Below are 27,775 nucleotides of genomic sequence, written 5' to 3'. Positions count from 1 at the left end.
AAAATATAATACCGTATCTATGTAACGTAATAATAAAAATGTGTATGTATGAGACGACGACGTTTCGTATGACAATATGGGCACGAACGTAATTTGCAGTATTACGAATGATATATATGAATATTTAAATAATGATATATACATACATATAATGCCAATTTGTAACATTTTTCATGAATCTACATGTACGCCATTGAATAAAATAATTTTACAGTTGCCAAATGTGAACTAGTTTGTTTTATTTCTACATTGTATCCCTTTCTCGATGTACTCATTTAATTTAATGGTGGCTAAATAAATTATTATATTTTAAATATCCAATCGTATAGTAAAAAATGTATGTGACCGGCACTCGCGACAACCTAGGTAGGAGATCGGGTCTAGCATCAGTCGACGCAGTATACCGAAGCGAAGCTCGATTAGGTAAGGGTTATAGTTGCTAATGGGACGAAACTCCTGGGATTGCAATAAAACCGGGATTTCAAATAACGGTATTACCGAGAAAAAACCCAGTCAATACCGGTAATGCTATAATAAGAATTATACATATAATGACAAATCATAATAAGTTTTTAATAAGGACAGATACTGAAAAAACAGAGATACAGACAAGACTAAGAGAATAAATTATGTATAAATCCGGAAATAAATACAAAATACAGTTAAAGTAAAAAATAATAATAATAAAAAAATACTATGAGATTTTTCTGAGAAACGCTCACTACTAAACTCACTACTTTATTTATGCAATAATGTAAATTAAATATAATAGACATAAACAATGTTTTAGACCACTAAAACACTGCTTGTGAATCATTATGTATTCATTATAATTGCTCTTACTCATCCCGTTATTACAAATGTTTTTTTATTATGTCTCTTATCTTCACTTATTGCAGTAGCACGTTGCTGTGTAACTAAACTTTCAACTTAAAATATTACTTTTAAGGTAAATTGATTTTATGATAAATTAAATATTGTGAAACTATTTATTCATTATGCAAAAAATTAAGTGGCACTCTGGTAACACTGACGAGACGGCGGCGAATGGCAACACGTTCCTTAGCGGATCTCTCATTAGTCGGTCCGTGAAGCAGACAATTAATTTATTGTTTTAATTATTGCAAAAAAAGTTTTTTCTTAATTCCTGCAATCACAAAAGTAGCGTCGAAGCATATGCTAAAAAATTATCGCGTCAAACTACGATTTTGTGACACACGAGACGGTTTTGTACGGGTTTTTTTTATCAAAATCTACCAGGAGTGCATATGAGTGAGAAGGTAGCTGATAATTAATTTATTATTTTAATTATTAGGTAAACTATTTTTTTTTCAATTTCTGCAAATTATGCACCTCAAGAGTCGTCAAAGCATATTCAGAAAGAAAAACCGCTTCAAATTAGTTTTTGTACGGGTTTTTTGTCATAATCTACCAGGAGTATAGAATAGGTGAGGAGGTAGTGGAGCTAATAATTTAATTATTATTTATAAAAAAATGTTAATAGCTATCTGCTATGGAATAATAGTATCTATTTACATATACATAAAGCCTATTATTGCATAACCGTAGTTCTCTTTTGTTCCGACCAATCAGAAAAAAGAATTTAATTATTTTGAATTTCCTTGGAGACGCATGATCTTAGACAATGGTTACTATGTACATAAATAAACAAAATACACAAGGATCACTATCGAATGCGTGTATAATGTTATTTTTTGAAGTTTAAGAGCTTACAATGATTAATCATAAAATATAATTGAAATAATTCATATAAAATAAAAAATATGGTCGAAATGATAAAAATGTGGCGGCGTTCTGACAGTTCCCAGTGTTGCCACAACACCGCTCAACTTGTGAAGCGGGTGGTTTTTTACCAACTGGTAATATATACATTCTTCCCCTCTCTCACCTTGACTACGGTCTAACACCCCGCATCCCCGCCACCTCTCCAAAAATGTCGTTTTAATTACGTAGCCCTAAAAAACCACATGCGCTACAAAAGTATTTTCCATTGATTTACCGATTTAATATAATTAACCGAATTGCAAATAAACCAGGTACGTGTTTACATTAAGCATGCTATACATATTTAGTATTATGTACGAGGATTGAAAGTCAATGTGGATCAAACCACATATACGCTAATAAAACGTAACTTATTCTATCTCTTTCCATTGGAAAAGTGGCATACTTATTAAGCTAATCTATGATTTTTTTCTTCTGTTGGCTGTCCCGAAAGGTCCCTTCGGGACGCCGGGATCATAGTTCGGGACAATTCCGAAATACCAGGATGCCTGATAACCCTAGCTATAGATAGAGCGTGTTCTACAATTATTTTTAACCCCTTGGGGTGTGACCTCGCAGCCAGTAAGACGCAGATGAAAACTAGTGAGAATTTTATTAGTTAGATTTACATATTGCGACAAACTATGATTGGCGAGATCGTTATTCTCCGAGCGGTGGTGGAGAAACTGGCGGAGGGATAAAGTCAGCGAAAGATCCTTAGAATTCTGATTGGTTTGGCAGAGACAGTATAGCGGAGGTTAATCACTTTCTGTATTGGTGTTCGTATGGTGGAATCCTTCTCAGTATGTGAGCGTCCATGATCGTATGTTGTCCGCGGGCGGGCCGAATCTGCTCCTTCGAGTGTCTGCCTGGTCCTCATTGGAGACCAGCCCTATGTATTCAGGGCTGCAAAGCTCGCTGACCAATCACAATCATCCAGCCAATCGTTGTACTCGCTTCTTAGAACAAACTATGTATACGCCTTTAGAAACTGTCATTTGCTTGATATCTCTGAGGTAGAATTATGCAACGGGAATGTTGTAGCTTTACGGTGCTTTTTGTCTTCCGGTGATATATTGCTTTCTTTGACGGTTTCGTAACAAAGAAATATTCATTCAATGCACCGAAGAATTTTTGCGTGTTATTTATGGAAAACCCTCTTTTTTTAGTAGTAAAAAGAGCCTTTATGAGATCACAAGATTGTCGTTTATCCTTATTGATGAATGATCATTTTTGGTTACAGATCTTAACACGAATTTCAAGAATAGGATACAATACGATAAAAATTTACAAATGTTTTTATTGTGCATTTACCCTATTGTAGTGTATTATTGCTGAAATGAATAAAATGTTATTTTTTTATTTACGATTTCTTTTTTTCTTAATTAAGTCGTGTCCTCTTTTTCATTTGTAAAAATCCGACAAACACAGGTTTGTCGGCGAAAACATTGTATTGTTTCGCCAGTACCTACCTTTAATATGGGTCGTAAAATTAGCAGAACTTCTCCGAATATTCATTTAATTTGTAAATGCTTTCTCGTTGGCGCTATTTTATGACGTAAGTAACATTTTGGCATGACACGGTCACAAAATCATCTCAAATGTTTTTTTTATTATTATACATACTTACATATTTTTTAAAATTAAAGTAATTTCCAAAATGCTTCGTGGGCCGAATAGAATTTCGTCGAGGGCTGGATCCGGCCCGCGAGCCACCGTTTGCTCCGGTCTGATCTGTTGCGAAACAAGGTAGGTAAGATTTTATTACATCAGTTTTGAGGTTAGTATACACGACGGCACTGACACTTGACACTCATGTCGATGACGTCTATATGACAAGCAATTTTTGGTAAAACGTACATTCAAGTAGAACATTTTTTTATTTTGTACTCAATTCTACGCAAATGACTAGTACTATTATGTAAAAGTTAGAAACTGCAATATAACTATAATATATAAATAATAATAATTAACATACTATTTTTGTTTCAGGAGATTCGTATCGTTCCTGTTTCGAATACCAGCTCAAACAATTTCAAAAATAAAACCAGAGTTGTGAAACTATACAGATACTGAAAAAGGATTACATGGAGGTGAGTAGGTCGAGTACTAATACATACATAAATAACTGACAAAATTTTGTATTCAAAGTATTTATTAAAATGAAAAATTGAGTTACATAGCTCTGTAAGACATCTGATTTTCTTTATTTCTTGTTTGCAGTACCAAGAGTAGAAGGATGCGATTTCTGATCAGATTCATCCAGCTCGTTAATTTTAAGAATAAGACGTTGGATATGATACCTAAGCTGCCTCTTCCGCAGATCTGTCCTCAAATTTCGTATAGCACCTGTCACGAAATTACCGAAGATGGCAGCGTCATCTTGAGTTTTCTCTAATACTGTTATTGCTCGATCTAAAAGTTCCTCTTCTATTTTACGTTTCAAGCCTTGTTTAGACGATTGCAAGTTCGAGATGATACCCGTTGCTACTTGTGACTCGGAATTATTGTTCACGACATTAGGCACCTCCTAAAACAAAAAATATATGAACTATATTATACTTACAAGATCACATTTGTCATTTGATTATAAGTGTTACTATTATTACAGGTACTTTCATCAGCAGAGGGCTGAATCAAGATTTCTGAAAAATTTGCAAATAAATGGAATTTTCTAAACAATGGCCAAGGCTACACCGAAGTGCTAAGCTTATTTACTAGAAACACATATTGCCATATTGCACGCTACATGCTTAGGTACAAATTCAGTTGACATTAGAGAGCAGTCACTTGAAATAAAATATAGAAAGCTATATTGGCTTATGGGAAGAAACTCTAAACTATCAATATACAATAAAATCAATATATACAACCAAATCTTAAAACCAGTTTGCACTAAATAGTGCCATGTTAAAATTATTAAAAATAAAGTGCTACGAAACGTTGTGAATGACCCCGTGGTATGCTCGCGATAGAGACATACGTCGCCAGTGCTATAAAACATTTTGCTGCTAAACAATCATGCAGTGGGGCTCCAACAGCACATCACTAACGAGGCAGCAAGCTCCTTAATGTAGACAACTTGAAAAGACAGCTGAAGAGAACTAAGCTCTTCGAACTGGTCTAGTTATCATTTAATGAAACTATTAGTGATTGTTAAGTGTAAAACAGAAAACTTTTGGATGCCAATGAGTAACGTAGTGTTAAAAACATAAATTATTAGATATATATAAAAAATAAAAATTTAGGAACGGTCAAGTCATGTAACAACAATGTCACTCTCAAAATTAACCAGAAAGCTACTTCTCACAGAGAATTTAAGTTTAAAATTTCGAAAGTTGGGTGCATAATTTCAATTCACCTAGAAATACTTTTGGAGAGTTTCAATTTCTCTACAGAGAATTTAGGAATTACAATGAAGGTTTTTTAGTTATTTGAGGATGAAGCAGGAAACATTTAAATTTAGTGTGCGTCAGTTCGCTAGGATATGTCACCTAGCCATAGCATAGCTCTAAGCACCAAGCGAGGTACCTACCTGTGTGATCATAGCCTTGGATAGGTATCAGATGAGTATAAGAGACGCAATTTTTATTCTGCAGGCAACAATCAAGGCTCTTGAATATAATATAGACGATTCACTAATATTTTTAAAACATAGTGTAAAATGGAATTGTAGAAGAAACAATGGAGATATGACGTCTGTTTATACTTCTTCTTCTGCTTATTTTCCCATGAGTGTTGAGTTGGCTTAGTTTATATTTTGGAGTTGATCTAATGAAAGTTCAAAGACTGATTAGTTTCAAAACTTTCAGTAGGTTAGGTTTGGGTTTGAATAGCAAATGAGTTTCATAGACATTTTAGTGCAGCATTTAATTTCACTAGCGCTCATCAGTTAAATATTATTTTCGCTAGTAGTGATATATATATATATATATACATATATCTATTAGTGATATATATATATATATACATATATCTATTAGTGAAAATGTATTTGGATTTCACCAGTGAAAATATAACTTCGCCGAAAAATACATATTCACTGCAACATTTATACATCGCATGAAATAAATAATGATAAGAATGTAAACGTATGTATTACTACGAATGGAAAATCTGAGATCATATAATTTTACACCTGTCAGATCAATTATATTTTCACTAGTAAAAATATATTTTAATATGAATTTTATAAAAATGACATATTTTTGGGATAGATTCAATACTATTTTTTTTAGATTTTCTTTGAAGGATAACCCGAGAATTTCCGGTTTAAATCAGAATTTAGAGAACTTATATTTTTTAAGCATATTCAGGGACGTTATTTCAGCTTTTTCCAAGCGGGGCAGTCAGTGGTCCTTTTTTTAATATAACGATTTCATTTAATATTACTTTATTAAATATACATGCATTTTTCTGGACAAATTAAAGGGGAGGCAAATCCCCCCACCTGTTCCACCCCCTTAAATGACATCCCTAGCTTGTATTAAAAAGTGTTTGAAGCTAAAATACACCCAAGTTTCGAAAAGTACAGATGTTATATAAGATTCAATCTTAAAAACGACACTAAAATTCGTCACGACATATGGAATTAGTATCTAATTCATTACAAATACATAATTTATCAATTGGAAATTTGCAAAAGCATGATCATGTTCCTCAGTTTCATACATAAGTAAATAAATTTCAGGGAGGCGGAAACTCACGAAGAGGTATGAAGTGTCGATTTTTTTTGTTGTTGTCGATTTGGTACGGGTTAGCGTTCCTCTAGACCTCTAGAGAGCTGATATTTATATATGCCAATATAATAAATTTAGATAGTATGCATATCGGATTTCATAAAAAAATATTTTTGGCCTGCATAAGGGACACCCCAATGTATAGTTACCTGGTTTCACGCTTCTCATTTGAAACTTTTTTTGTGACTTATAGTTAATTATTTTTTGTTACGGCCAAGATGCTTGAAGTAAAACATGCGCGAGTTTGCGGTTTGTTCTTATACTGTTGACATACGTGAAGTTCGAATGCGGACATGAGCCTCCTTATTATGCCCGGCTTAGACACTAACTTAAGTGATTCGCTGGTCCTTCGAACCCTGGTAAGACTATGAATAAGAAGAACGCCAACTTCTCCTTAAGAGGAAAAGTTAAACACAACTTATTTCACTACATTTTTATTGTCATCGTTAAGTGTTTGCTAGATATTTAAATTATCTTTAAATCTTGATGAAGCATCTCGTTAGATAATCTGTAAGCAGTGAACACTATGGTTTCAAATTTTTACACACATACATTCGTGCGTGCTAAAGCCGAGTCACAAGAATAAAGTCATATACGTCGCACGAAAATACGATTGTGTGATGTTTTTGCTTCTACTTGCAATGCAATAATGGTTATTATCAGGAAACTGCCGCGTATCACCATATTTTGACGAGTGTATGCAGAAGTCGATAACAATTTTACATGCATGATATATTATTTAAAAATGTAATAAAAAGCTTTAGGCAGTTTTCTTTGGTTTCGTTCCAACAAGATTAACTTTTTTATGACGTGTGAGAAGATTGGTGGTTCATTTTAAATTTTTAAAGTCACAATGAAAAATTGTGAGAGTACTGAATCCAAAGACAGTTTGCTGTTAACTGATATGTATCAAAAATTCGTACTGCAATAATTTTGTGAGCGTATTGTCTACGTATACAGATGAATGCGAGAAAGAAGCGATACATGCGCGTAAGAATATTCGTTGTCTTGCTCGTTCTTGTTGAAGCGGCAATGCTCATTTCTAGGTTTTACGTATCTGTCACATCCGGTTATAAAAATAAATATTTCGGTCCATTTCGCACAAAATAAAATATATGTAATATCACAGTAACTGGTTGCCAGCTCCTACAATGTGATTGTGTTCAGCGCGTATGTGTTTTGGATAAAAAGTGGAAGGCGTGATCTCAATGTTTTTGAATTTAATCTTTGGATAATTTCGATGGTTAATTTTTTAGCTGTTTTGAATTCTATATGCATGCACAGCAGAGGCGGGTGATGAAATACTTTCCCTCTCGATCGCTCGCGTGTTAAGTAATTAGAGTGAATGAGAGATAAAGGCATGCAGTGCATGCCTTTATCTCTCATTCTCAGTAACTAACATACGAGCGATCAAGTGGGAAAGTATTTAACTGCCCGCCTCTGATGCACAGTAACAATGATAGTTGGAATTATTAACCAATTAGCACATAAATCAACGTATTTCTAAGAATATATCAATTTAATAAAATAAGAAAAATCTTTATTTATTTTTAATTATATTTATTATGATATATTAAAAAAAATTATATGTAGGATTAGACAAAAATGTATAATTAGATAAGTACATACATATATAAATATATATAAAACATCATAATTATTCATTTCGAACTTTTTTCAAGTTCCTGATAGATTATTTCGTTTATTCGAGTTCTACAATTCATTTTTTGGATGGTTGTAAATTTTTCTAAATACGGAAGTAGTGACATGAGAAAAAAATAATCACTGTTATTTTTTAAAACATTATCCGCTCTACGTTGATTAATTTCTCTTTTCAACAATTTAACTTTTCTTTTTTCTATATTTAAGAGTTCCCTATTATATTCGTTTATTAATCTCGTTGAAGATTTAAATTGTACAATGGAAGGAACTTCCTTGGAGAGCAACTTTGATGGATCCTTGAGCTTTAATTGTTTCCGTTTACTTTGACGATGTTTTTCTAAAATATTAAAAATATAATCAATCACTGGTAATAATTTATTTTAGAATATATATTAAGTGGTGAGCTATAGATTTATTCGCTAGCACTTTGACGTTATTTAAAAAAAATTATCGCAAATTAAAATATTTTGAAGGAATGGGAATAGTTTTTCGACTATCCTTTTATTATAAATGAACCATACAGTAGCAAAAAATGCATCACTTTTTGAAATCATAATAATTTCATCTATGTTAGTAATCATAAGTTTTTGTGGTGAAAATATATTTAAAACAGTGTAATGCCGAATTGTCCAGTTTAATTTGGGTAAAAATCGATATTATTGTGTATTTCTCAATTAGGTTATCGATAAGACAAAATCTTGTTAGTTATAACCAACCAATAAGTAAAAAAATAAATATTTCAGAATATAAAGAAAAGGACTGGCCAAGGAATAGTCTTTAACTAAACACATTATGGGGTCCGCTCTTGAATTCTCTAGGGTTTAAAACAATGTAACTCGAGCTTATCATCAATGTATACATTTGTAATTTCATCTCTTGGCAAAACATAGAAATATATGTTTAAAATTTCGCAAAAATGGCGGACCTTAATGTGTTAATGAATAGAATATCTTTGCGCCATAATTTATAGAATATACATATATTATATATTACTTTTTCACATTTTAACAGTATACAATACTAAAGGGGTGCAACAAAATAATAATATTATATGTAATTACTGCTTATTAGTGGCAGTTAACCATTTTAAAATTTAATAATCAACATTATAATTTGCATAGCTCACCACTGCATATATATTATCTACCAATTAATAAAGGTTCTACTCAAACTGATTTTTAAATAAAATTTAAATTACTAAATTAAAGATAAAAGGAGTTTAAACAAAGTAGGTATTCAATAGCAAATCATTTTTTAGCTATTATTAATATATTTTATTTATAAAAATAAAGCTAAATACAAACTATATGTGTGTGTATACAAAAATATATAGTGATGTTTTTCTTATATTATATATTTATTATAAGATCTTGCCTTTTCCATGTTCTTTCATGTGTCGAGACATATTTTTGAATAGGAAAACTACTCCACACTTTTCGCATTTAATCTTAGCTTCATTATGAGTGATTTTCAAATGCTTTAAGATATAACGTCTACTTTTGAATGATTTGCCACAAACATCACATTTAAATTCGTCCATATTTTTATGAATATTATTGTGTCTTAAAAGATACATATTACTTTTGAACGCTTTTCCACATTTGCCACATACAAAGTTATAAGATTTACTATGAATATCTATATGATTTGAAAGGTATCTTTTAGATTTGAATACTTTCCCACATTCTTCACATTCAAATATATATGATTCGTCATGAACAACCATATGTCTCGATAATGAGTAATTATATCTAAACATTTTGCCACATTTTTTACATCCAAATTTTTTAGAATTACTATGATGTTTCATGTGCTGCGAAAGATAGCGTTTAGTTTTGAACAATTTTCCACATTTTCCACAGGTGTAACCGAAAACGTCACTATGAATTTTCTTGTGCTCAGTAAGATTACCTTTAGTTTTGAATACTTTATCACATTTGTTACATTCTAAATCTTCATCATGACGCTCAATGGGCATATGAATAACCATATGTCTCGATAGTGAGTAATTATATATGAACATTTTGCCACATTTTTTACATCCAAATTTTTTAGAATTACTATGATGTTTCATGTGCTGTGAAAGATTGCGTTTAGTTTTGAACAATTTTCCACATTCTCCACAAGTGTAACCGAAAACGTCACTATGAATTTCCTCGTGCTCAGTAAGATTACCTTTAGTATTGAATACTTTTTCACATTTGTTACACTCTAAATCTTCATCACGACGCTCAATGGGCATATCTTCTCGTTTCTATAATAAAATATAATAAAACATGTTAATCCAACCATCATTGTTTTTTGAAACGAGCTATGTACATAGTAATAATAAATAATACAGCCATTGAACTACGATATAGACGGTGTAACCTAAAAGTATAAACATTTAATTAGGGATTTTTCAAATAGAAAAAAGCGTAAAACTTTACATAATTTATTTTACAAAATTCAATACATTATATTCATTTTTTTAGGTATAATCTTATAAATATATTCAAATAAAATTGTATCAAGATATTTACAAGAAGACTAAATTAAATGTGTATTACAATCTACACAAACTATTGTTTTCATTTTAATTCTATGATTTTTACACATTGGTTTATCGCATTTTTCACACGATACATGGCTTTTTTTATCTTCTCTGCGTGGACAAATATAACATCTTTTACGCTTTTTCAAATTGCACGTTTCTACAAATATATCATCTTGTAACATTTCTTCACTTCTATTTTCACTATATTTTGTGAATATATCATAACAAGTTCTTTCTATGCTATAAAACTTTCCTTGTCGACTATTATTTATAGTGACATTATTTGACGCCAATTGGATAGCAAGCTCATTGATAAAAACCCTTCGGCGGTTATGATCAGATTTTTTCCAATCTGGAAACTTTTTTATCCATAATACGTAAGCATTGAAAGCCGCTATATCAATAATTTCCATAAATAACCTAAATGGCCATCTTTTGGTTGCCCTTACACATGAATGTTTTCTTATCATTTTATCGGTAGTATCGACAACATATTTTATACGATTATAATGCGTAACGATCTCTGGTTTTCTTAAAATATTTTCCACACATTTATTATGATGGAATTCGGTGCTTAAAAGAGCTACAGCTTTTCCGGCCTTAGGAATATAAGATACTAAGGTCATATCCTCCGTGAATCCAAAGAGACTGGAATATTCTTCCCTATCTTTAGATGGCAAGAATTCTCGAGGAATTTCCTTGATATTAGCTTTGAGTGTTCCAGTGATCATTAAATTTTTTTTTAATAAATTTTCTGCCATCGGTATTGACGTAAAGCAACTATCTGTTATCACACCTCGTCCTGTTCCATAATAAGGTTGTAATAATTCCATTACTACGCATTCTTCCTGATTCCTCTCTATATTGTCATTAATTTGGCCAGTATATACCTGTAAATTTAAACAATACGATGTTTCTGAATCAACGGCCGTTCTTATTTTAATTCCATAATTTCCCAGTTTATTCTTCATGAACACTCTAAAGTTACACTTTCCATGATATACTGCTAACCGTTCTTCGATTGAAATATGCGTGCCGGGAATACAATTGCCTTTACATGCACATACAAATTTATCAAAGACGAATTTAAACGCTTCCATTTTATCTCCACTTTTATTTATCCTTTCTTCTCGGGTCGATCGATCGTCGAATCTGAGTATACTGAAAATTTCTGAGAACCTATCTCTTGACATTGCTGATGAATAAAAAAAACATTTAAACAGTTCATTTGTAGCCCACAATTCTTTTAACGGTATTCTCTGGCCATTCTGTCGTCCAGAACTTAGTAATATACCTAAGAATGCGTCAATTTCATTACTATCTATCGATAAAATATTTTTTTTATTTATTTTATTCGTATTATCACGTTCTAGTTGTTTATTTGTTTCGTCACAAATATATTCCACTATTTCTTCAGTGATAAATAAATGAAATGCATCTTTTATTGAAGTAAAATTTTCACTAAATGTAGTTAGACCCGAGATAATATTTCTTAACCAAGTTCTTGACTTTTTAGGAGGAATAGATTCCCAAGAGAAACCAGATTTTGAACGGTAAGTGAATTTATCTTCAAATTTTGCTTCATTTTCTTCTTCCTCCTCGTCTTCTGTATCGGTATTATTATCACATTCTACCAAATCTTCTTCGTCAGATACGTTACAATACTCTTCAAACTCAATATCACTGTCAACGTCACTCTCACTAGAATCTTGCAAAATTTTAAGTAATTCGTCGTCAGGAATAAATTTTTCGCTCATTTTCAAATGTTTATGTTGCAACTACAACGTAAAAAAAAATATGATTATTATCGCATGTCAATCTTTAAACGCCCAGCGGTTAGTTCTCTAGTAGTTCACTGCCTACTTGTCGTTACTTTATATTATTTTAGATTGCAAAAGTAATAACTAAGTTACCAAATTAAAATTTTATTATAGGTTTAAAAATAAATTATATACATGCTAGGTTATAAAGTGAATCGTTGGATAAATAAAATACAATTATCAAAAAATTTAAGTTCAAGAGCATATTCGAATGGATCAGAAAACACTTTGCCAAAATGGCCTGAACAAATGATACTGTCGGTGCCAAATCAGTATATAATGCAACTGGAATAGAAATACAGGTACATGGACCCTTTAGCACACCATTAACAAATCTAACGATGTATGAATCATCGGTGTTATGAAAAATATTCCAACTAGATTTCTAGTATTAATGTCCCGAATCATTGCATTGGTCAGACGATTGAGAATATGAAGGTCAGAGAACTTCCTCTAGCTAAATTAAATTCTTAGACTTCAGTTGAATTCGCACCATGTAGAGCTACACTTAAGACCAGGAGTGGGGAGCCTGCAGCCTTTTGACTGATAACAGTATTTATTTATGTTTTTTTTTATTATAAATATAAGAATACACAATTTCATAATTCAATACATTTTCTTTGATCAAAGAATTATACGCAAGCTTTTGGAAAAAGAGCATAATCAAACCATATGTTCGACAGTCAAAATATACTCATGTATGCTATCTTGCTTCTTAACAATCTTCAGTTTCATACTTAACGCAAATAACACACATTTAGAAGAGCAACTGAAACTGCGAACGTCTATGCTTGAAACAAATATTCAAATGCTTTCCAACAGAAAACAGACACAAATCAGCCATTAAAGGTTGGTAAATTGTAATATTAAAAAATATTTTTAATTAAGCGTGTACTTTATGTATGTTTCTTATAAATACATGACTGGATGACTGAGAGGGAGTTTAAAAAATTGAGATAAAAATAAGAATAAATTGGAATGGATCAAAAATATTCCAAACATAAAATTAATATATAATATAATATGATTCCTTTAAATATGTATATAACATTCCTGTGATTTTCAGTATTCTGGTTTTTAACAATAAATATCAATTAATAATTTTGTGATTTTTTATTAATAGATATTTTAAATAAAAATATTTATTTGGGGAGAGTCAACATTTTCTTGAATCAGATAAATAAATGCGGTCTTTAGTAAAAGCAAGGTTTCCCACACCTGCTCAAGACTTATTAACATTATCCAAAACAACCCTTAGAAAATTGAGAAAACGAAATTAGTATTTGAGTTTTCACGCTTATTGTAATAAGGAATGCCTGTTTTTTAGTTTCCTAACTATGATAAAGTTTAATGAAAACATCAAATATTTTTCAACAAAAATGGCATACATTCGTATAGTTTTTCTATTAACCATGTTCATTTTTATGTTCAATGGCTAATTTTGACCAATCAGAGCGATGGAGAGATTCGCACTTTTATTACAACTTTTACTTAAGGAACGAGCATGCTTTGGGGTGGACAGCCATAATGACCAGTGAGCAAAAATAATTGTGTTGTCCGTCCATGTATTGTTTACACGGACAATGGCATTGTGAGACTTAACCGTACATTATTATGTTTACGCCCAGACTGCAAATCATCAATGAAACGGTTAGCTAGCAGATGTGTTTACTTTTGAATGTCTTGAAAATGCTATTTGTATATAATTGTTTATGTTCTGAAAGTCTGTGCTTTTATACATGAAAAACTTATATTGATTTTCTACATACCATTTACTGAGCTTGATAAGTTTTTATTTATTTATGATTTTTCAAGTTTAATTTTCATATAAATAGTAAAATAAAATAATTATTTTTGTTTTATATTAAAAAAAAAAATCGAAATGAATATTTTCATTGACAATAGCTTTCAAGTATTTTATCTCTATGAGTTAATCAAATGAGGTGATAACAGAAATAGCCTGCATTTAAAAAAAATAATTGAAGATAATAAGAAGTAAAAAAATATATAAAAAGTTTATGCAAAACTTACATCAGTCCGGTGTGTGGAATTGTGATTCTGAATTCAAAATTACAGATCTAGAATATTTCTTTTGTGTGGAATTCTTCAAAACAAGGATAAACACACAGTGCAATATCACATTCAGCACACATAAAACGCGTGTCCTTCCTTCTTTTTGGGCGAATTCGGGAATGGCAGCAAACATAGCATTTCCTCTGTGTTTTTGACCCTTGAGCCAACGTTTCGGGTACCGGATGAATAAAATGTCTTGCAGTGAGTCGTACTGAACTATCCCTTGTTTTCCTGCCTCCAGAAGATGATGGTCTAGCCTTATGATATCATTCAATGATTTGCATGATTATTTTACGTTAAGATTATAGTCATTAATTGCAAATATGTTTATTAGCAAAAATAATTGTGCTTTTCCAAATATTTTATAAATCAATGGCTTCGATAGTTTGCATAATTTGATGACTCGTGTATGTTGGTAATCATACGTACTTCAGTTAAATCTACCCATTGTATTGCCAATTAGCTCTTTATCTGTGTTTCTATTTTTGATTTGTCAAAATTGTATTGTAAGCATATGTTTATTTTTGTAAGTGTAATCAAAAAGTTGAGAAACAGTGTACTAATTATCGATAAACAGCCAGTGTCTTTTTACTAAATAATTATGCATCATTGTTTTTACAATGTCAAAGCATAGAATTTTTTATCTAAAAACAATAGAGTTTAGAGGAAATGTACAGCAGACTCCCAGATAACAAAGTAGATAGTGGGCATGCTAAGGAACGTGTACTCAGGGATTATAAATTTTTGTGGTGCATAAATACGAATGCATATGTATGTATTGGAAGTGTTTTTTACACTCGCATTTCTCAGCTTAGATAGGGGGAGCAAAACTGTTATATTTCCATACATATGTATTTTTAGCTGAAATATTTTCGAACGGACTGTACTTATATTACCTTTTAGTGCGAGAAATAAAAAGGATTTTAGTCAATAAATTATTTTTATTCTACTTTTAAACAGAGAGGTTTAATTCCAAATTTATTAATTGTACAAAATTTATAACATCATTTGAAAGAGCAAATAATTCAAGAAAAAAACGACAAGTATGAAGCAATCAACAATCACTCTCGCTGTCTTCCAAAATCAAGTTCCAACGACACGATTTTTTTGAGGCTGCTGTAAGATCTTCATCACTATCTGTTCTATTATTATCTTCATTTATTTTCTGAGATTGTTCATTTGTAGTCTGAAGTTCTTTTCTTAACTTGTAATATGGAGCTAGAGATATTTGAAATTGTTTTTTAAATTTTGCAGAGCGTTCGGTTAAAGGATCAGAATTAATAATAGAAGTTTCCAGCTCTTCTGCTAATTGTAGATTTTTATTCAGAATTTCTAAATCATAATTTTTATCGTCGATTTTTTCAGGATTAAGACTTTTGTCAGTTGATGCACGCCTTCCCTGCAATTTCATATTGTGTAAAGGAAATCTTTTTCTAAATCTGTCAAACCACCCGCAACTAGCGACAAATTTATCATCGCTTTCATCGATTCCTTCCAATTTTTTTAAATGCGCGTATATTTTTAAGGCTTTTTTCTTTATAACTTGATACTTCAACGGTAAGCTTTTTCCGTTGCAATCTATAATCCATTTAACTAAGCAATTTTCCATTCTAGCTACTATTTTACTAGTTACGTGTGCAACTCGTTTCATGGATTCAGAGGATCCGACGATAGCTATATCTCTAATTTTTTGTCTGTTTCGTTGAATTGTACGAATCGTCGCTTCATGTAGATTAAATTCTCTTGAAATTATAAAAATTTTATCTCCACGTTCTAGTCGATCTAAAATATTTATTTTTTCTTCCAAGGAGATAACTTTCCTTTTAAATTTGTTTTTATTCTCGTTGTTTAACATGGCCTACAAGTAGAAATTAAAATAAATAATAATAGCAGGTAAGAACTTGGGTGTTGATAATATTTACACAGAAACCTAATATAATATAGATCCGAAGTTTATCAGAAAGTTGATAATTCAATAGTAGTCCAGTCAAATAAGGCGAAATAAAGGCTAAATCTCGGAGTGAAACATAGAAAGCTGAAATTTTCCACAGACCTGTGTTTTGACGATTTTAAGACGGGTTGAAAAGTCTCATAAGATCGAGTGTCCGGTAGTCAAGATATCAAAGGTCAAAAAAATCTATTTTTTTGCAAATATCTCGCTTCCTATACGTCGCACGTCATTAGATGTTTCACAAAGCTTGTACAGCATTTTATACGAGTTTGGTAAAATTCACCTCTTAGTACGATTAACGGCCTTTGAGATATAGCGCAGAGAGCAAGAAATGCGCATCCGTTCATAGGATAACGCTATGTTAACTAATGCGGTGAAAAAAATGCGTGTTCGGGTATTTTCTTCTCTCCCATACAAGTTGTCACTAGTTAGTGGTACTCTATGCAAGTGACGCGGTTTTTTAATGAACTTTATGTGAGTGTATGACTATTTATTAGTGACTTTTATATCGTGTGTTTTATCAAAAACTGATTTTTTTTTAGTGTTCCAATATGTCAAGTGAGAGTGAATAAGAAAATATTAGCACCTCCGGAATCGAGACCACAATAAGTGAGGATTTTTCTACTTCACAAGATGAACATGAAAGCGAAGTAGAAGACGTTCCTACAAGTGCTCAGGAGTGGGTGGATATAAATTCTGAAGGAGATATTTTGCAACCACCATTTGAATTTACATTGACATCTGGCTTTCCTGAAGCAGTAAATAATTGTAAAGATGAATATGAATTCTTCAACTACTTTTTGGACGAAGAACTGATGCAACTGATAGTGGACCAAACAAACATATTTGCTGAGCATTTTATCAGTTCTACTCCACATTCTTCGACAAGCCTTGTAAGTTCGTAGCATTCAACAACAATGAGAATATTTTTTGCAATAATTTTAGTGCAGTGTGGTAAAGAAACCAGAAGAGAAAAACTACTGGTCCAAAAGTTCGATATTTGAGACTCCATTTTTTGCACGCACCCTTTCATACAGGCGGTTTTTATTGTTAAAGATTTTTTGCATTATAGCAATAATGCTGAATACAATGAATCGACCCACCCCAATCTGAACAAAATATGGCCCGTTTCAGTACTTGCAAAACAAATTTCAACAAGGGTATATCCCCGAGAGAAATGTAACCATAGATGAATATTTGATGTTATCAAAATTCTAAACGAGATGACGCAGGAACAAATGAACATATCACGAACGTTTTGTGGGTTTTGGGTACTTTTTTTGGATATGAACGTACGGAATACGGCTTGTTGCCTTCGGGCGATAAAATAACAGCCGTATCATGTACGTTCGTATGGGTAGCGTGGTTAACTAACTTTCACTTTAACCTTAAATTCAACATGCCCTAATGCAGAATAAAAAATACACCCGCAAAGTGATTTCTTTGGAAAGAAAAATTGAAATTTTAGATCGCTTGCAGAAGGAGAAAGAATTAGTGTGACTGGTAAACATTTCAATTTAGGGGTATCTACTATAAGAGCAATGAAGAAGAATGGAAAATCTATCATTGATGGGACTAAACTAAGTTCCAAATTATCATCGTTTGCAAGAGATACATTATTAGAAAAAACTTTTATTGAAGATTTAGCCCAGAAAAGAATCCCAATAAGTGGGTATTTACTTTAAGAAAAAGCACGTAAATTTTATAAATAAATTGAAAAATTGGAGCCATCTACTAATTCATGTTCCGGGCGAAATAAAAAAAATCATTGCTAGTAACGGATGGCTGAGCGATTTTTAAAAAGGAATGCATTTCATAATTTGAAGATTCGAGGGGATGCTGCGTCGGCAGATCAAGAAGCAGCCAAAAAGTTTCCAGAGACAAATTATTGAAGATTGTGGATATAGTCCCGACTAAGTGTTCAATGCAGATGAAACAGGATTGTTTTGGAAGAAAATACCTGATCGAATTTACATCGAATTGTTACTTTGTAGTAATGCATTGGGAGATCGAATGTTAAAATTCCTAGTAAGTAAATTTTATAGACCACGTGTTTTAAAAGGCAAAGATCTAAAGCAACTGCCGGTACATTGGATGGCTAATAATACAAAGGCGTGGATGACTATGGCTTTATTTACTGAATGGTTCAAAAATTGTTTCCTACCAGAAGTAGAAATATATATGAAGCAGAAATATCTTGATTTTAAAGTTCTCTTAATTCTCAACAATGCACCAGGTCATCTGCATTTAGAACATAACAATGTGAAGATATCGTTTCTTCCACCAAATACTACAAGCATCATTCAGCCATTGGATCAAGGGATAATTTCTACTTTCAAAAAAGATTACGCCAAGCGCACGTATCGAGATATTTTAGATAAAATACAAAATGAATCATCAACATTAACCGAAATTTGGATTGTTTAAATCATGTTGTCTGCTATCGTTGAATTACGACCAGACACTTTAAATGCATGCTGAAAAGCAGCACGGCCTGGACGTATCAATGCAATCATTGAAAGTGTCATTATCAGCTGAAATCGTTAATTTAGTGCATAGATTTGGCGGAGAGGGATTTGATACCTTCAATAAAAATTATATGGACGAATTACTTATGGATAATGCTATAAGTGACAATGATATTATCGATTGAACTCTAAATACTGACAAAGAACATGAAAACAATGGAAAAAATATCAGTACAGTCACAGCAAATATAATTCGGGAAGGTCTACAACTTTGCCGTAAATTGGAAGATCATTTTATTCTTCATGATATGAATTCTGAATGAGCTTTCAAGTTTCAACGCGGGCTCAAAAATTGTATTTCTGGGTATGAGAAACTGCATAAATAATTATTCATCGAAACAAGAAAATTCGAACAAACTTTGATCACTCAATATATTGTTAGAAAGAGAAAATCTACAGGGAACAATGATGAGATTGACGCTGATACTACTTCTGTGCATACTATTTCTTCCGAAGAAGAGAGCAATTTTGGCCCATATTGCAAATCGCAACGAAAATTATCAAACAGCGATGATAGTTTGTAATTAAAATTATTATTATTTTTAAATGTCACCAAAAATGTTATTGTTTAGTAAAATAAAGATTTTAAATTATTTGTTGAATGCCTTAGTTTTTTTATTTTTTTATTAACTTTTTTTGTGCGATTTTGGGTATATTTTATATAGCTGTTTCAAAGTTATACGATTTTTATAATCCATGGAACGCATCTTCACTTTTTCTATGTAAGTCATAACTATTTTTTTACGCATCTACCACACAAAAAAAAATTTAAGTGTAAGCTGGTGCGTGCTTCCCGCTATCCGAGGTATATTTAAAAAACGGTTAATCGTATAAAGAAATTCAGTTTACCAAGTTTATAGAAAATTTTATTCTCTACAAGTTTTGTGAAACATCTAATGACATGCAAAGCATAGAAAGCGAGATATTAGCAAAAAAAACACGATTTTTGTGACCTTTGACCAGCAGACACTCGATCATATGAGACTTTTCAGCCCGTCTTAAGAACGTCTGAACAAAGGTCTGTGCAAAATTTCAGTTTTCTATCTTTCATTCCGAGGTTAAATCCTTATTTGACTAGACTAGAAGTCATAATAAGCTATACCTGACGGCAGTTAGAGACGAGCATATGGGCAAAGGATACAGAATGCGAGTGAGATCAATGTACCGATCCATTACCAAACTGTACCAAATCATTCTAGCGAGCAATTGTGACGTAGTTTATGCTCTCGGGGAGTGAGCGTGTTATCCGGGAGTCTACTGTATACTCATAGTTTTGATAGGTCAGATATATATTTTTATATATCGGTGCTTTTAATATAATTATAAGCAAAATGAAATGTTTCAAGTAATAAAAAATGACTAAACCGGTTAACAAAATAGTTGCTAAAAACACATTTGTGTAGCTTACATGTTTATTAATTTATACCATAAAATATTGATAATATCCGTGAACTACTTATGACTTTTAAACTATTAAACACTGTCACGTAATTATAGATAAATATAATTTTTTATTAAATCTGCCACTGTAACCTGACAGGCGTAAGCCCAATGCGTTACAACGGGTTAAATCTGTATCAACTGAGTAAGTCAATCAGATATAATGAACACCTACGAGTAAGTTCCATCTCCAAAAAGGATAGTGATACCGGAGACCATCGTAGTTAAATCGCAACGGTCTACCCGTCCAGGCCGTCTCTCATGACGACCTAGGAAGGAGGCCTGGCCTAGCGCTTGTATGCAGGTGCGAAAGCCAGGCTAATTAATATCCGGTCACTCATGAGCCGAAACTCTTGCGCCTGATGCGACCATGGGCCCAAGGCCCTTCAACCTTCAAGTAAGTATTAACCACCAGACTGCAAGTCTAAGAATCGGTGACAACATTAATAATTATAAATTATTGTGTAATTTAATTTACAAGCAATAAATGTCACTGCAGCTGTGGCCAGTATTTTATAATAGCGCATTTTTTATAAATAAAAATTCGAGTGCCACTGCCAGGGCTCGAATCCGCAACCTTAGAGTTACTAGTCTGAGACCTTTTGGACTACGCTATTCCGTCCTTAAATTGCATTACACAAGTAGCTAATACAAACATTTCTTCATTAGAAGAAATATTTATGTGATGAACTAAATTATAGGTTTTTTATTATCACGTCTTCATTTTCATATAAAAACACCGTCTTGTGTTTTGAGTACTTTGAAGACATTTAAAAGAGTTTACAAAAATCCAGAATTGTAGTAAAGCAATAAAGATTTAAAATTCTACAAGATCATGTAAACTTTAAATTCAGCGCAACCTTTGTGCTTGTTTTAAGGTACATAGTTATTCATAGAAATCAGGTTCAACTGATGTAATACATAATCTTAATCCAGAACTGCATTCAGCTCATTATTTTTAATAAAGATGTAAGAAAAGAAAGCTCTCTGATGTCTACCCAAAATGTAACAAAAAACTTTCTTTCGAACACTGTTTTACTGTGGTTGATAATTTAGTAGTTCTAAATTTTTAATAAATTCAATTGTTTTTTTCTCGGTGTTTTGATGATAATTTTTGCTCTTTCGAGTGTTGGAACAGTGTTATACCTGCCAAAAAACCGCAATTGTCCAAAGAAATGTTTCTAATACAAATGAAATGAGCCAATCGACATTTTTGTCTATTGGTTCATTTGATTAGCTGGACTGTTTTGGATTGAATGAGTGCGAGTGGTTTAAAGATAGGATGATAAAGCAAACGGTTTTCTCTTTAAAATACCGCGCAATAAAAATCAAGTAAAAATAGTGAAGTTACTATTTTTAATTTTAACTATTATACAAATAATAATTTGATAATGATAGTTCTTGTGTTCAAAGGGAGTCTGTCACAGAACTCGCACCATTTCAGAACTATTTAATTTTCTGGGGTGACTGGCGTACCTTTTTAAGATACTTAATATATTTTTATGACATATACAAATAATATACTTGGGCAATGAACTACTCCTTATTACAATTCACGGGCGTATAGAGGTTAAATTTGTTAAGTAACACAAGTGCATGCTATTTTGTTATCTTGTATTTGAAGCTGATTCGTTGGGTTTCTTTCATAAATGAATTATTCGAGCAAAAATTGGGGGATCAACATCTTTCATCGGCAGACAATTAATAAACAATAAAGATCGAAAAAGAACATTCTATTGAATGTACTTATTTACCTGCATTTCTTCATCTACATTCGTTCCATTATTTTCTACATTAAATGTAACAACAAAATCTTTGACATCGTGGGTTTCTGTAAAGATACGATACAATACAATCAGTAATTACATCAATATAAATAATTATATTAATATAAAAAAAAATCTTACCCGATTCAAACATGTCATTTTGTTCTTCCACGTTGTCTCTCTCGATTTTTATATCACACTAGAAATATTTTTTTATTAAATTAATATATGTTATAACTTTATAATTATTAATTATTATTATAGTTACCTCAACTAAGCTTGGGCTGGTGTAACTAAAAATGTCAGCATTTGCATTTTCAGCATCTGGTTCTAAACAATACATAAATATGTTAATAATAATAATCATTTCTTATATATCTTGAGCGTCTATAAAACTGCTGAATATATTGTAACATATCAATTAGGCGGCTTCCATAAACGATGCCACAGGGTTTTCGAGAAATTGCCAAATTCCCCAATGGCAGCAATATCGTAGGTAAATATAATAAATGTATTCGTGTGGAAGCAATATTCATAAGTTTTATATAATAATAATAGAATATGTACTCAATATCCATAAGCTATATTGTTTAAATACATTAGGCTTCCTTATGAATAAATTCAAATTCCAGATAATATAGGGTTTTAGTGTCCTTTATTATTAAGGTATTTTGGTTTAATTGGCATCACTACCTCACTCACACACATTCATTATTTTTTTTAACTTTTTTATTATAGCTTTTAAATCGAACATATGAATAAAGAATTAATGATAAAGTAAATAAAATAAAGATTTATAAATTAAATTTTTATTATAATTATTTCTGTACAACGTGAAAAGTCCACAGCTGCCTCTTCAACTATCTCTTTCATCCACATATTTTCCAAAAAAATAGTAATATAGGAAGCTATATTATTTTGAAAAGTTAAATTATTCGAAAATAAGTTCACACGTGCCGGATGGATTCGCCCGGCATCGTTTACACGTGGCCAGTCTCTAGCTGGTTTCTTTCTAACCCGACCTATACCCCATCAACTGACGCCAGTCATTTAGGATTAACAGCTTCACATAAGTCCTTCCACGCATTTCGCGTTAGGATTTTATTTTTGTATATATTCTAATAAGATAATTAAGAGATTCTACTAATATAATTAAAATTTCGAGGTCTATTTCTTTCGCTATTGCCTAAACACGAGGAATATATTTCATATTTTTATTACAAAATACCATAATCACTGTCAACGGCTGACTGCCGGCTTGGTTCGTGTTCAGCAAAACTCCATACACCACACTCGACCCGGTACCGGACAGTTGTAGTGAGCGCGGCCGGCGACAACCCGGCAGCCAGCGCCGGATGGATTCGTCCGGCACGTCTGAAATGGTCAGTACTAGCCCATACAATACCACCCACACTACACGGCGCCGGCCCCGTGCTGGGCGAATCCATTAGGCACGTGTGAAACTACACTAAGGCTGGTTTCACACGTGCTGGATGGATTTGCCCGGCACCAGGCCGGCGCCGTGTAGTGTGGGTGGTATTGTATGGGCTAGTACTGACCATTTCAGACGTGCCGGACGAATCCATCCGGCGCCGACCCAACGCTGCCCATACTACACCACCCCCACTACACGACGCCGGCCCAGTGCCGGGCAAATCCATCCGGCACGTGTGAAACCGGCCTTAGGCATAATTTGTTGGCTTTCGTATTTAAATGACTTAAAAATAAACGAAACGGGTTAAAACATGAAACTACGACACGTGACGCGTCAGAATGGTAACGGTTTCATACAAATAGGGTAGCAGAACATATCGGCGCCATGTGAAGCCGCGTGTCGTGACGCTGATCGTAGAAACACTACATAATGCGGTGACGGGACGTGACGCGTCAGAATAGTATCGGTTTCATACATTTTGTATGGGTTGAACGTGACGCCGCGTGTCGTGACGCCACGTGTTGACGCCACGTGCTGACGCCGATCGCTCGGTGTCGCCATACCATTCTTACGCGTCACGTCACGCCATGCCACAATGGTGTGTCCCCGCCTTAATACAGTGACGCTAACTTAAGTCATTAAAGGACGCTAAATCCCTATATTACCCAATTCCGCCGATCCCCTCCCCGTCCCTCCCCCTCACCCCAAAATCTGTGAAATCCTTTTGGAAGCAGTCTTATTGAAAAAAGACCTTTACAATGACGCTCTACATCTAATATGCCAAATAAAATTGATGATTCCGAATCTTACCCGTTTTTATAGCAAAAGGAGTAGACATTTTGATTCCCGACCGGCGTCCGGAAGCTCGTATACCAACAATGCTCGAGCCTTGGCCTAAATACGGTATATATCGGCTTAGGTCGAAACAATACATATATCGACCTCAAAAATACTTTTGCAAATTTAATACAATATTTTTACAAATACAAGTGCGTTAAGAGCATACGTAGTACTTGTTAATTAAATCGGCACCATGCTCAGAAAGCGATAGTTATATACATTCAATTATTTTTATAACTATATTTTTAAATATTTATCTTCACTTAAATATTACACTAAATTTTTAAATAATATAACTTTCTTTACTGATATTAATACGGACTTCTAATACAAGAGTATTGGTTAAAGTGTATGTAAATCGAATTTTAGGCAACAGGAGGGGGCAAAAACAATTTTATTCAAAAAGTCATGTCAAAAGCAACAAAATCGTGTCGGCGCTATTGCAGTATGAACGCTCGGTAACGAGCGTTCCCATTGTGACAGCACGATTTTACTGCTTTTGACGTGGACTTTTGATTTCTGAGAAGTGATGATTGTTTTTGCGTTCTCCTGTTGGTTAAAATTCAGTTTATATATACTTCATTCGATTCTCACTAATTGTAAGTCGTAATATTGGTATAAAAAGTCTTATTATGAACGCCAAATAACCGAGCGTTTCCGCTACGATCGCACGATTTTATTGTATTTAACGTGGATTCTAAACAGGATCCCTCTGAATTTGGCCAAAAAATGCATGTAATTTAATGAAATACTATAAATCTTATAATATCTATTAATATTTAGCAGTTCCTAGACTTTTCTGTCTCTTGCCTGCTTAACATAGCATTGGTGGATACATGGTTGAATTTCATCCATGCATCACCTTTTTTTTTTAGATTAGTATGTTAGTGCATTAAACTAACAAATATTAAAACAATCAATCAATTGTTTAATTAACTAGACTTGCTATTAATTTGTTGCTGTGAGATTTAATTTGTTCGAGATGCTTATTATTTAATTTCTCAAAATGCTTAGTGATAGTATCTATTTTAAGGTCCCTATGTAATATCGAGTTGCGAACGTACTAAGGAGCATTCGACACGATTCTCAAAGAAATATTTTGCTGGGCTTGAAGTTTTTTTGGGTATTTACGAGTGTTGGCTATGTATCTCCATACCGGAGATGCAAATGAAATGGCAGGTCTTATTATTGATTTGTATATTAAGATTTTATTTTTAATATTTAGTTTACTATTAAGGCATAAAAGAGGATATAATTTAGCTCTAGTGGCTTTAATTTTGAGTATTAATTTGTCTATATGGGTCTTTCATGAAAGTTTTGAATCGAATGTGAGACCTAAGTATTTAACTATAAATCTTATTGAAATATTAAAGAACTACCACTGATTGACAAAGTTTTGCTTTCCAATAAAAAAATATGATATGATGTCCCTGTGTTTCGCCAGAATGTGAACATCCCATGAATAGCTCTTTGCAACGAATCTATTTTAAAGGAGAATTATATAAATTGACAACAAGATTTATCTTATATCTATAGTTTAAATGTTCTGAACAACGCTCGCTCGCTCATACCTAGCCAATTTATAATTTAAAAGGTATTTATTTAGCAAAACTTTGTTAGCTGCTTTTGTAGCCGTTGGGCCAAACGCAGCAGAGAGTTCATAATCATTGGTTTTAGAGGGTGGCGCCGACATTCTTAACAAGTACCAGCAAAAATGCTGGTTTTGAGGGTTACTTGACGAAATACATTGATTTTCTTTCCACGAAAAATGATGCTTTGCGCGGTGGGTTCTGAATGGGAAACATGAATACTTAAATTAAACTGTTAAGGCTGATTTACATGGTGCCAGTCGAGGTTGCCAGCGACTAGCAGAACAAATATTTTTGTTTTACTGGCACGCCAGCTCCCACTTCCACCACACCACGGGCTGATTTACACCCTGCCAGTTGCTGGCATGCCAGCTGAAAATTGACTGGCGGGTCACGGGCACGAGACGACTGGCATTCCAGTCCACTGGCGCCTTACCGTTTACACAGTGCCAGCAAGTGATAGAACTATTGTTGCAAAAAAGCACTACTCACCTTGCATCAGTACGGTAGTGGGGTGGAAGGGGGAGCTGGCGTGCCATCAAACCAAAAATATTTGTTCTGCTGGCGCGCCAGTGGTGCACTGGCTTCTCTAGTAACTGGCGTTAAGCGTTTAGACGGTGTTATTCGCTGGCATCGTGTAAATCAGCCTTAACGTACTAGCGCGAGGTGAGTGGCGCTTTTTCGCAAAAATAATTCTTTCAGTTGCTGGCACTGTGTAAACGTTAAGGCGCCAGTGGATTGGATTGCCAGTTGCCGTTGACTGCCAGTTGCAGTTGACTGGCAGGTCACTGAAGTGCCAGTGACCAGTGACTTCCATCTGACATAACAGCAACTGGCAGCGTGTAAATCAGCCCTTAGATTTGATAGACAAGTACCGAACAAAATCAATGCATTTCGTCAACTAATCCTCAAAACCAACATTTTTTATATTGCATTTCAAAATATTAATTTTCTTTGTAAATATTTATTTAAACTGGAAACAAATTTTATGATTTTAATTTTGATCTTATACGACTCACAGATTAAGAACTACCGATAAAACAATTTTAACATATCTATTAGTACAAGTCAACACATTTGCTACAAAAATCATATTGTTAAAATCTATTCGTTATTTATAAAAAAGTTAATGATAATATTATCTGTAAAGCTTTTATTCTTATCGTTGTAAAAGAATATAAATAAGTGAAATATTTTTATGTATTATAAACTCTAAATAGATATGGATGCTATTTGACAGGAAATTATTTTAAGAGATATGTGCATTTAAATAAATACATTGTTCCATAAAACGAATTGTTTGTGCATTTAAGTAAGGAAATCTTTGGATTTTTTCTTCGGAAAAAGATTCGTTGCAGATGTAATTCATAAGGTATTCACTGTTCTGACCAATGCTGGCTCGCGCCTAATCTGTCCAGCAGTAATGCACAAACAATACGTTTTATGGAACAATTATTTTATATATTATATTGCTCATTTAAATTGTAATATACGTATATATAATATAATAAGCCATGCGATAAATAAATATTATTCTAGTTTTCTCAAATGCACATTTTTAGAACTCGTATATCCAGCTTAAAATGTTTTAAAAATCTATAGTAATTTTCA

At 32.8% G+C, this 27,775-nt stretch overlaps 1 protein-coding gene across 1 annotated transcript; it reads right to left on the bottom strand.

The window, feature by feature from the left end:
• Nucleotides 1–3,922: 3,922 nt before the first annotated feature.
• On the bottom strand, nucleotides 3,923–24,634 carry LOC148238505 (uncharacterized). Its single transcript, XM_088204885.1, has 5 exons — nucleotides 24,546–24,634; nucleotides 22,569–22,630; nucleotides 22,442–22,499; nucleotides 22,289–22,365; nucleotides 3,923–4,315 (listed from the first exon to the last, which is right to left on the bottom strand). Exons 1-5 carry the CDS (start codon nucleotides 24,571–24,573, stop codon nucleotides 3,992–3,994), a joined length of 549 nt encoding a protein of 182 aa, XP_088061011.1. The 5' UTR covers nucleotides 24,574–24,634; the 3' UTR covers nucleotides 3,923–3,991.
• Nucleotides 24,635–27,775: the final 3,141 nt, after the last annotated feature.

This window comes from Plectrocnemia conspersa, unplaced genomic scaffold, assembly GCF_051122295.1.
Source record: "Plectrocnemia conspersa isolate PC_06_02 unplaced genomic scaffold, ASM5112229v1 ptg000001l, whole genome shotgun sequence".
NCBI classification, from domain to species: Eukaryota; Metazoa; Arthropoda; class Insecta; order Trichoptera; family Polycentropodidae; genus Plectrocnemia; species Plectrocnemia conspersa.
This window is presented reverse-complemented; position numbering and strand designations above follow the sequence as displayed.

Excerpts from the sequence above, each read along its gene's own strand:
- LOC148238505 (XM_088204885.1), bottom strand. The coding sequence starts at position 24,573 with ATGTCTACTCCTTTTGCTATAAAAACGG. Across the intron at positions 22,500-22,568 it reads CCAGCCCAAGCTTAGTTGAG|TGTGATATAAAAATCGAGAG; the intron begins GTAACTATAATA and ends AAATATTTCTAG. Across the intron at positions 22,366-22,441 it reads AAATGACATGTTTGAATCGG|AAACCCACGATGTCAAAGAT; the intron begins GTAAGATTTTTT and ends GTATCTTTACAG.